Here is an 11,072-nt window from a genome sequence, read left to right as displayed (position 1 = left end):
GGACCCGGTTTGAGTACCGGCAGGACCGAACCCACCCGGCTGGCCACGGGTTCGAGTCCCCGTCCGATCGGAGCCAGCCGCCGGGCCCCGGGTCGAGTCCCCGACCGGCCGGTGTGTTGCCGAATGGGGAATTTGTATCGTTTTCCTAATGTGTGATGTTCGTATACTTTCAGGCCTAATCAACAGGAAGAGAGATTTAATCCGTGAAACAAAGAGCAGCCAATGAGCTTTAAGTGATGTCCAGGTGTTTGAAAAGTATTTCTAGTATTGTGTCGATTTAGATGTTGACAAGGACTGCAAGTGAATCAAACCTGCTGTAACCTCCCACATGTGGAGCTGCTCCCTCCTTTCCACAGGTCCCTGCAGACACGCCACCCAGTGCCGGCAAACACCAAAGCTGGGGTTTAAGATTTTATTTCGGATTCCCTTTAGACACACGTGTGCCTCAAATAAATAGGTATATAAATAAATAACTTAAAATCCACTGTGGAAAGCTGTAAAGCACTTGAGTATTTGTTATCCCCTTGATACAGCATTAACAGTTTGAATTGATTCAACAGTGCACCTAAACAAAATTTGCATGATAGGAAAAAACCAGCTGATATTGTGTTTGCTCGGGTAAGTGCCAGAAGCAGCACTGCCTGTCAGGGCAGCTGAGGTGCGCAGATTAACCCCCTGTTTCAGCCGCTGCCCGCCTCCTCCCGCTCTCGGTAGGCTTTGTTCAGCAGCTGTATCTCCTCCTGGTAGCCAGCCCTGGCCGAGTGCTGCTGCTGGCTGTTGCGCCGATGAGCCTCCACCGTGTCCGGGATGGAGATGCTGAAGTCGCTGTTGGACGGCACCAGCAGGGAGTAGGAGGCGCTTTCCCCCAGCTCGCAGCTCACGAACCGGTTCTCCCTGCGGGAGTAGCGCAGGGAGGGCGAGCGGGCGTGCGCCGAGGACTGGCTGATGCTGCTGACGATGGACACGGTGTCCAGCGCCTCGGCGGTGTCGCAGATCTCCAGCACCTCCAGGTGAATCTTAACGCTCGTGTCGGCGAAGCCGGGCTCGCCCGGGCTCGGCTCGTGCCCGACGCTCTTGGAGCGGTACACCTCGATCTTCTTGGCCGTGGGCGCGATCTGCTGCCCCTCCGAGCTCACCTCGTACGTGGACAAGGAGAGCGTTTTGCCGCCGGGAGCCTGCAGGGACACGGTGCCCTGGAAGGCGCAGAGGGGCACGGCCAGGGCTCCACCCGTGCGCTGCGGGGAAACAACAGTGTTAGTGCTGAGACTGCCCAAAACCCGGCAAGATCAGCCTCATTGCCCAAAATCAGCACCAATCAGTCACTGTGCTGAGATTACCCAAAACTCGGCAAGATCAGCCACATTGCCCAAAATCAGCACCAATCAGCCACTGTGCTGAGATTACCCAAAACTCGGCAAGATCAGCCACTGTGCTGAGATTACCCAAAACCCGGCAAGATCAGCCACATTGCCCAAAATCAGCACCAATCAGTCACTGTGCTGAGATTACCCAAAACTCGGCAAGATCAGCCACATTGCCCAAAATCAGCACCAATCAGCCACTGTGCTGAGACTGCCCAAAACCCGGCAAGATCAGCCACTGTGCTGAGATTACCCAAAACTCGGCAAGATCAGCCACTGTGCTCATTGCCCAAAGTCAGCACAAATCAGCCACCGTGCTGAGACTGCCCAAAATCCAACACAAATCGGCCAGTGCTGATTGCCCAAAATCCAGCACTAATCAGTTACTGTGCTGAGATTACCCAAAATCCACCAAAATGAACCACTGTGCTGACATTGCCCAAAATCAGCACCAATCAGCCATCGTGCTGAGACTGCCCAAAGTCCACCAAAATCAGCCACTGTGCTGAGATTACCCAAAATCCGTCAAAATCAGCCACTGTGCTGAGTGAGATTGCCCAAAATCCAGCACCAATCAGCCACTGTGCTGGCATTGCCCAAAATCCAGCACAAATCAGCCACTCTGCTCCCTTGTTAACTCCTCTTACTGCCTGCTCCTTGCAGAATTTTACACACCTAGTATCTATGATTTGAAAGAGCAGTGAAAAGTTTTTTGTGGTATTATACACCTTAGTGTATGAAGTCCCAAGTGCCTGTGACTGACTGTGAAATCTACAGAATATGAAAACCAGAGTTTAAATAAAATCTGATTCCTTCAGTGCAAGGTTATGTCCAGTTTAATCAAATTCTTTGATTTGCCAGACTGAACATGAGGCACCTGGAGGGAGAATGAGCAATCTCCCCTTGCTGGAATGAGCACTCCATGTCTGGAGAATGAGAAATTTCCAATCACTTTCTGAGAGTGCCTCTTTCTGAAAGTCTTCTCAAGCTTTCTCTCGAGAAATCAGTATTTACTGTTAAAGTGAAAAGGATCCATCAAGCCTCCTCTGTCACTGCCCAGTCAGTAACCAGGGAGACACTGAATGCTGTCATTTCCCACTTGAACAGCTCCAGTGGAAATGTTCAATTCCAGACACCTCTACCTGTTTCTAAAGTACAGAATCCATTTGTCAGTGCAAACCACAATGCTGAGCTCTGGGGAGCACTGTGGACACAAGTGCTGGGACTAAACCCATGGTTATGGGGCCCAAGGGAGGGATAAATGCATTTATCCTGGGTTTAGGTACAGCCAAGTAGCACTGATTGTTACTGGAATTACTTTCAGTATAAATTATTATTAATGAGAACAGAAAGTGACCTTTATCTTGTCCTTGATACATTATTAATTATCCTTTTTGCTTCTCATGACACATCCATGGCAGCAAACCAGCAAACAGCAAACCAGACTCTGCTGGTACACCCTGTGAGGTATTTTGCCTCCCAGTCCCAGGGTTCCCTGCAGTTCAGTGTTTGCCTTCATCTCCCAGCCATTTCCTCACCAAGCTCCACTGTTTGTGGAGAGGATTCCCCACGTCAGGGCATCCCCCATGCAGCCCCTGCCCACAATGCCTGGAGGGTGTCCTGGCTTTGGAATCTGGGACAGGGATTTCACCAGAGATCCCCATGTACCAGCACAGGCACTCTTCAAAAGCAGAGACCAGAAAATCCCAGTGAAATAAATCACAAATGTCCTTGTTCCCTATGGAATGCTGATGTATTCTGAGCAGAGAAATCTCTGCAAATCCCTCATTATTTAATTACACATCCACCTTCCAGAGCTCACAGAAGACAGGAAGGCAAAGCCTCCCCCAGCATCCCTGTGGGTCAGGAGCAGGCTCCTGTCCTGCTCCCGCTGCCTGAGCAGGCTCTGGGCTGCATTCCCCAGGGAGGATACTGTCCTCAGGGAAGCCTTGGGTGTACCTGAGGCCCACAGCAGCTGGAACAGGCTCTGACACTCAGATTTCCATTTGGAAATGGTCAAAGCACAGCTGGGGCTGCGTGGGACACTGGGACACCATCCCAGCTGGTTCTGCAGTGTCTGACAGAACCAACTGGTTCCGTCCTTGGTAGACTGTCCCTCCCAATTCCTGGTTTCCCAGGCCCTGGAAGAGCAGACAGGGGTGCCAGCAGTGCCCCAGTGAGGCACAGGGTGCCAGCAGTGCACAGGGTGCCAGCAGTGCCCCAGTGAGGCACAGGTGAGGCACAGGTGAGGCACAGGGTGCCAGCAGTGTCCCAGTGAAGCACAGGGTGCCAGCAGTGCCCCAGTGAGGCACAGGTGAGGCACAGGTGAGGCACAGGGTGCCAGCAATGCCCCAGTGAGGCACAGGGTGCCAGCAGTGTCCCAGTGAAGCACAGGTGAGGCACAGGGTGCCAGCAGTGTCCCAATGAAGCACAGGGTGCCAGCAGTGTCCCAGTGAAGCACAGGTGAAGCACAGGGTGCCAGCAGTGTCCCAGTGAAGCACAGGGTGCCAGCAGTATCCCAGCAGTGCACAGGGGTGCCAGCAGTGTCCCAATGAAGCACAGGTGAGGCACAGGGTGCCAGCAGTATCCCAGTGAAGCACAGGGTGCCAGCAGTGCCCCAGTGAGGCACAGGTGAGGCACAGGTGAGGCACAGGGTGCCAGCAGTGTCCCAGCAGTGCACAGGGTGCCAGCAGTGCCCCAGTGAGGCACAGGTCACTGGACTCTGCTGCTCCTGCCTGGGACAGGGTTCTGCACCAAGAGCACACACAGCTTGTGCCCTGTGCCTGTTGCTCCCCTGGGCCCTGCTGCCTTCCCAAACAGAAACCCAGCAATGTAAAACAGCTCTGAGCAGTTTGCATTCCTAATTACTTTGGTCAAACACATCTTGAGATGAAAAGGTCTATTTTTAGAATGTTTCCAGTAAGGATCCTGGCTTCTCCTTTCCAGAGACAATGAGTTTTCTGTTTGTTTTAAAATAGAGGCTTAGCCTTCTACTTCCCTAAGAGTGCAAATTAGCTGCAGTGAAATTAATTCTGCAATGATTTACCTTTTTTGAGGCTGGCTGCAGTACATGCAGAGCCAGGGGGTATGGCAGGAAGAGAGCAGCTCACCTGAGATGGGCTGAGCCCAGCACTTCCATTGCCTGTCTGGTGCAGGATTTGTATCTGTCAGTACCAGGAGGGGCACAGAGCACCAAGGTGAGGACACCTTGCAGGGAAGGGCTGTGGGAGCTCTGTCCAGCCTTGCCCCCCTGGGCACATGTCCCTGCTCTCAGCATTCCTCTGCAGCTCCAGAGAGAGCCAGAGGCCCTGGAGCTGCAGCAGGGAGCACCACGCAGGGGGCACACGCCTCTGGGGCAGGGGGAGAAGGTGAAGGGAAAGGTTCCATTGATTTTCCAGCCACAGGAACCCCTTTGGAAATCAGGAACACGTTCCAAGGAGCTGGGCAGGAAGAGCCCCGTTGGGCAGAGCTCAGCACATCAGCAGGGCTGGAAGTGCAGATTCCCACCAGCAATGGAAACCTCCAGGGCCATTCCTAACTCAGCTTCTGTGCTGTGCCTGGTGCTCAAGGGCACGTTCAGAACCCTCCTGCAGCCAGGGACATGCTGGGCATTTCCCATGTCAGACACTCCTGCCTGCACTGCTCCTCCTCAGTGAAGTCACTTGCACAGCCTCCCCCTCTCTTTCCTTGCAGGGCACAGAAATGGGCCCTGTGCAGCCTCTTCAAAGAGTTTCCTCAAGGCAATCCACAGATGAGGTAGAGGAAAATAATCAGCAAGCCTGGAACAAACTGCCAGCCTGGGAAGTTTTTGTTGCCTGAGGGCACTGAAGCATAGACAAAATAAGACATGACATATTTACACTCAATCTCTTTAGGAAGGGAGATACATGGGTATTTTATGAGATGTTAAAGGTATTTTTCAAAAATGCAGCCGAGCAGGAGTTAGACATGACAAGTACAATTTTCTCTCTCCCTCTCCATTACAGCCATCCTACCATATATTCAATATGGACCTTGCTGCCTCATTCTCTCATGCCACTTTTATTCCAGAGAAAACACTTTGATGGAGCAACTCTTTACTTACAGAAGAGCCAAGCAGCTCCACAGTCACTGCTGTCACCCCAAGGAAGTGCCACTCTCCAGGCCCACAGCTTCCAGAGGGAGCCAAAGGCATCCTGGGTCCTGCCTGGCACCTGCTCTCAAGCATCAACCTCCATCAAACTGGCTGATCCCACATCAGTGGGGATGGCTGATGCCCTCCTGCTGTCAGCTCTTACAGCTCCTCCTCTTGATGAGAAAAAACAAGAGCCCCTGTATTTATGGACTCTCAGAAGAGCCCCTGGATTTCCTGCAGAAGGATGTGGCAAATCAATGCTGGGGGAATCTCCTTCTTTAACACATGTAGGAAATGCAGAGTGATGAGAACAGAGTGGCTTTTCTTAGACTTTGGGACTTGCAGACATGATGAATAAAGGAGATGGTTTTCAGCTCATTAATGTGTGGCCCAAATTGATCTTTCATCCAACATAAACCTGAGCAATGCATTAAAGTTATTTTTACACAGCTTGCAGGGGTTTCAGGCTCTGCCCTTTCCCAGCTGCAAAGCAAATGTCAGCTGTGAAGCTCTGGCAGCTCCTGCTGAATGTCAGAAGCAGGCAGAGCTGTGACTGCAAAGCCTGGAGCTCTTACCCACAGGAGCTTCAGTGCCTGGCTGTGGGTTATACCTGGGAAGGTGTCAGAAGTGCATGAGTTGTGATTGTTTGTAATGCAAGAAGGGAAGAGTATGTCCAAAAGGGCCATACAAGGCCCCAGGGCACATAAAACACCCCCAGGCAGCCGCTGCCAGCTGCTCACACAGAGCTGCTCACACCTGCTGCAGTCCCAAGGCTGCAGCTGAACTGGCACCAGGGCACATGGGGAAAGGAATTTTGGGGTTTTTTTAAACATCATCTGTAAAGTCCTGCAAAGAGTTATGAACCTGATACAGTGATTTTATTAACCAAGCTGTATATGGCACATGAGGCCTTGGCAAGAACTGGTAGATTAAAACCAGGCTGAGTCATCACTCCCTTTTGCCCCCAAATGCAGGAATTCATCTCTGCACACTGCAAGAGCATGAGCATTGGTTTTTTATGAAAGGGATGATCAGTCCCATTTGAAACATCAGCCAAATTCCTACTGTGACTCAGATGATAGACTTGTGTTTATCAGATGGAGAGAGAAGCCCATATTTGAATAGAAAATACACCTTATCCATCTCCTGTGCATGTGCAGAGGCTGAGCACGAGCTGATCTGGCCCTGAAATCATCCTGCTTGGAGCAGGTGACTCCCAGAGAGCCCTTCCTAATGAGGCCTTCCAGAGCTCCTGTCTCACAGGCTTCACCTGGGCTCTTACCCCACTCCCACCTGCTGCAATGCCCAATGGCCACTGAATTCCACAGGAGAATTCTCAGGAAAATGTCAGCTTTTGGAGAGAAACTTCCTATTCATTAAGATAAAGTAACATCATTCATACTTACTTCTTACCATATACAAACCATGCAGGTGCACACAAAAATAAGAAAACCCCACAAATAAGAAGACAAGTGAGAAATTATTGCAGGATCAACACCTGCAAATACGTCTGTGGTGACTGAACATTATTCAATGCCACGTATGAGTTTTACCAAATAAAAATGGGAGTCATAGAAGTATCACTGTCAGTGAGACTCATTCCCATTTCATAAGGAAACTCTTACTACCAGCAGAGAACAGATTGCTCCTTTACCTGCCGAGGGTTCCTCTCGGACCTGCTCCGGCACCACTCCCAGTCTGAGAGCTCGGGCGCGTGGCTCTCCTGGTGGCACAGCCTCCACTCTGCTCCCTCAGGGAATGGGGCAGGGCTGCTGCCCCGCTGCTGCTGGCAGGGCCCTGGGCCAGCCCTGGCACCTTGGGGGCCGTGTCCCGGTGCCCCCGGCCCTGTCTGTCCCAGGCTGCCCCTGCCTCTGCCCGGCTCCCCGCAGGCAGAGCCCGCCAGGCTGGGGTGGGACGAGGCTCTGCCGTCCCTGCTGGCCTGGGGAGGGCTCTCCAGGGATATCCTGTAGATGCCACAGCCCTGCTGGAACGACAGGTCGAACTCAAAACCGCCACGCTGGGCTAGGCAGGAAGGAAAGGAACTGCGTTAGGAGTTGGGACCAAAAAGAAAAATGAGGTTACAAACACAATGCAAATGGCATGCTAAAACATGGAATAAATTATCCAGCTCCTGCTGGAAACAGGCAATTTTCCTTCCATTAAAAAAAGGAGTTGTTGAGAAGAAAGACTTGTGAGAAGGAGCTGCCTTCTAGATGAACTGCAGTTGTTCTCTGTGGGAAAGTGGCTAGAAGGGCAGCAGGGGCAGCACAAGCCATTCTGCACCTGGATGGTGTTTAAAGCAAGTGAAAGCCATGCACTGAGGCTTTTCTCTAAGATTCAGGAGTTCTTTCTCCCTGAACAAGCAGGGAACGTCAGGAATTCGTCCACTGATGGTAGAGGATTTTCACTCCAGAGAATGGGAAACAACTCCCACATCCTCAGAAATATTTAGCCCTTAACATTTGCAGTTGAGACCAGATGATCCCCGTGAGCCTCTTCCACATGACCCCCTCTGTTCCTCCGGCTATTTTTACACAAAGCCCAAGCGAAAACAGGGCTCTAGAAGATGCCAAGAAGGTTCCCAGGGCAGGTGTGGCTACCTCTGTCACACCAAGAACCCTTCCACACTTACTTTTGGCCCCTGGTGAAGACACTGCATAGGAGCTCCTCCTGCAGTTGATGACGCAGCCGCAGGGCAAGTGGAGCCAGTGCTGGGACAGCACAAACACGGGGGTGACTGCAGCAGCCAGCACGGTCAGCAGCAAGCTCAGAGCCTCAAAGGAAAGGCTCTGCAGCCCAGCGGCGTACTGGACAGCCATCTGTACCTGAAAGGCAGAGCATTTGCAAATGTAAATCACTTTGGGCGCAGGAGATGCTTCCAGGACCAAGGAGAACATCTCGCTGTGGATATGACACCACTGTAGGACACAGACTGTCATTAGTGTTGGCTGAGGACAGCTTCTGGCTCCAACAGGCAGCAAACACACTGACTGCTCTCCTGTCACGCTGCATTTCTCAGAAAAACCCTCACTGAAGCTAAATGTAGATGCTGAGCAGCAGTGAGCAGCTGCCAGTGCCAGCCAGTCCCGTGTGGCACCGAGGAGCCCCAGCCTCACACGTGCCCCATGTTCCCTGCTCCCAGCAGATCCCTTTCTCAGTTCCTGTCCCCAAACACACACACACGCCCACAGCAGCGCTCCCTCCCGCCTCAGCACTACAGCGTTTACAAAGGTGCCACCAAACTGCATTTTCCTGCCAAACTCCTCTTTTTTAACCCAAAGGATGCATCTCAGAGGACAGGACAGAGGGGCCCTTAGCTCAATTCCCAGCCCAGAATGCTGAGCAAGCCCTGTCCCACAGCTGGCAGTACCCAAGGGGGACCTTACTGCCCGGTGTTCCCATGACATGAATGATGTGATGGGAGAGTGTCAGAGCCATGAACCAGGCTCTGCCAAACACACTGGGCTCCAGTGAAACTCATGCAGTGACACAGACCTGCTGGAGAGGACTTCTGCTGGCTCAACTACCCTACGAGGAACAGCTGCAATGGCCACTGTTCGTCTGTTCCAATCCATGGCCCACAGGTGACGTCCCATGAAATGTAAGTGAGCATTGGAAAGTGAAGCCATCTGAGAATTTACCATCATCGGCAGCCAGAGAAGGACTTTGGTCAGTGCCAGGATCAGCGAGAATCGTTTCTGGGCCAAGCCCACCGTGGAGCTCCAGCTCCGTGCACTGCTCTCAGCCGCGCCCTTCCCGAACAGCGCCTCCGAGGCCGGGCGAGGCTCCCGGGGTCTGTCCCCCGGGGCTGGCAGCGGCAGCGGAGGGGCCCCGCAGCCCCACGGAGCCCCAGGGCAGCTGCAGCCCCCAGAGCCCCGCTCGGTGTGCAGCAGCTGGGGCTCCCCCGAGCACAGCAGCTGCAGCGAGACGGGAACGGCCAGCACGGCCAGGAGGGAGAAGCACAGCGAGTACACAACCAACACCAACAGGATGTAGGAGCTGGCACAGTCGGCAAAGCAGCCCCAGGACGTGGGGATGTACCTGCCCCAGCCACAGAGAGGCAAAGCGCACAGCAGCAGGCTGGCAGTCCAGATGCTGAGGATGGCCCATACCACACTCACACGGCGCTTGGAGGAGCTGCAGCTCAGTGTCCCGGGCGTGCTGAGGGTGTAGAAGTTGTAAGAAACTAAAAGAGACCCTTTCAGGTTGCTAGAAATGCCCTGGAATAAGTACAAAAACGCTGAGGTGGTGCACAGAGGCTGGGGCAGGACTTCACTTGACCACTGCATGAGCATGAAAATAATCACTGGCACGATGCTGATCAGATCATCTGCTGCCAAAGAGGTCACAATCATTGAAATCGTGCTCTTGGTCTGCAGTTTCAGCAGGGAAACTAGTGAATAAATGCTGCCCAGAAGGGCTGGGAGTGCAATGGCAAAAGTCAAGCAGAACAGAAAGACATTCCAAGTTCTCTGCTCACTGGGCTTGTCCACAATGCTGTGATGCTCAGTCGAGAAGCTCGTCCCATTGAGTGACAAATTACCAGGAGTCACCGACGTTGTCCTGGGCATTTTGTCCTTTGCCTTCTCACTGATTCTGCAAGTTGTCACCAGCTGAAACCAGAACTGTCAGCTCCACATCACAAGTTTCTTTGTTTTCCTAGACTCTCTTCTGTGGCATCTGATGAGGAAATATTCCGGTGGCAGCACCCCTAATGACCAGAACTCATGCTCAAAAAGCCAGGCAACAATGAAGGTGATGAAAAAAATTTGATTCTTCAAAATCGTTTCGGTGCTGTCAGGTGGTGAACTGGGGCTGCTCGGGTGTCCCTGTGCCGGATGGCAGGCACTGCCCCACTGCCGAGCGGGGCTGCGGCGGGCAGAGCACGGCCCTGCCGGGGCTGGGGCAGCCAGAGCAGCATCGGGAGAGGCTGCGGGAGCTGCGGCGGGAGGAGCGGAGCGGGCAGGAGGGAGCGGGAGAGGAGCGGTGCCAGCAGGAGGGAGCGGGAGAGGAGCGGAGCCGGCAGGAGGGAGCGGGAGAGGAGCGGAGCCCGCAGGATGGAGCGGGAGAGGAGCGGTGCCAGCAGGATGGAGCGGGAGAGGAGCGGAGCCGGCAGGAGGGAGCGGGAGAGGAGCGGAGCCCGCAGGAGGGAGCGGGAGAGGAGCGGAGCCCGCAGGAGGGAGCGGGAGAGGAGCGGAGCCCGCAGGAGGGAGCGGGAGAGGAGCGGAGCCCGCAGGAGGGAGCGGGAGCAGCCGTGCCCGCAGGATGGAGCGGGAGAGGAGCGGTGCCCGCAGGATGGAGCGGGAGAGGAGCGGAGCCAGCAGGAGGGAGCGGGAGAGGAGCGGTGCCCGCAGGAGGGAGCGGGAGAGGAGCGGAGCCCGCAGGATGGAGCGGGAGAGGAGCGGTGCCCGCAGGATGGAGCGGGAGAGGAGCGATGACCGCAGGATGGAGCGGGCAGCAGGGACGCTGCCAGCCCGGCCCCTCCCGGCTGAGCGGCAGCATCAGCGGCCCCGCCAAGCCACACCTCCGCCGAGCGCTGCCGGCTGATGGCAGCCCGGGATGGCAGCCCAGGGTGTAAGCCCGGGATATTAGCCCCG

General features: G+C 54.1%; 1 protein-coding gene across 1 annotated transcript; it reads right to left on the bottom strand.

Moving 5' to 3' along the window:
* Positions 1–398: 398 nt before the first annotated feature.
* On the bottom strand, positions 399–10,545 carry GPR149 (G protein-coupled receptor 149). The gene is made up of 4 exons (XM_054639677.2): positions 9,117–10,545; positions 8,108–8,300; positions 7,130–7,497; positions 399–1,235 (listed from the first exon to the last, which is right to left on the bottom strand). Exons 1-4 carry the CDS (start codon positions 10,044–10,046, stop codon positions 681–683), a joined length of 2,046 nt encoding a protein of 681 aa, XP_054495652.2. The 5' UTR covers positions 10,047–10,545; the 3' UTR covers positions 399–680.
* Between the last annotated feature and the right edge of the window lie 527 nt (positions 10,546–11,072).

The sequence above is a fragment of the Agelaius phoeniceus genome, chromosome 10, assembly GCF_051311805.1.
Source record: "Agelaius phoeniceus isolate bAgePho1 chromosome 10, bAgePho1.hap1, whole genome shotgun sequence".
In the NCBI taxonomy this organism is placed as follows: Eukaryota; Metazoa; Chordata; class Aves; order Passeriformes; family Icteridae; genus Agelaius; species Agelaius phoeniceus.
Note: the sequence above shows the minus strand (reverse complement) of the source record. Positions and strands in the feature narration are given on the sequence as shown.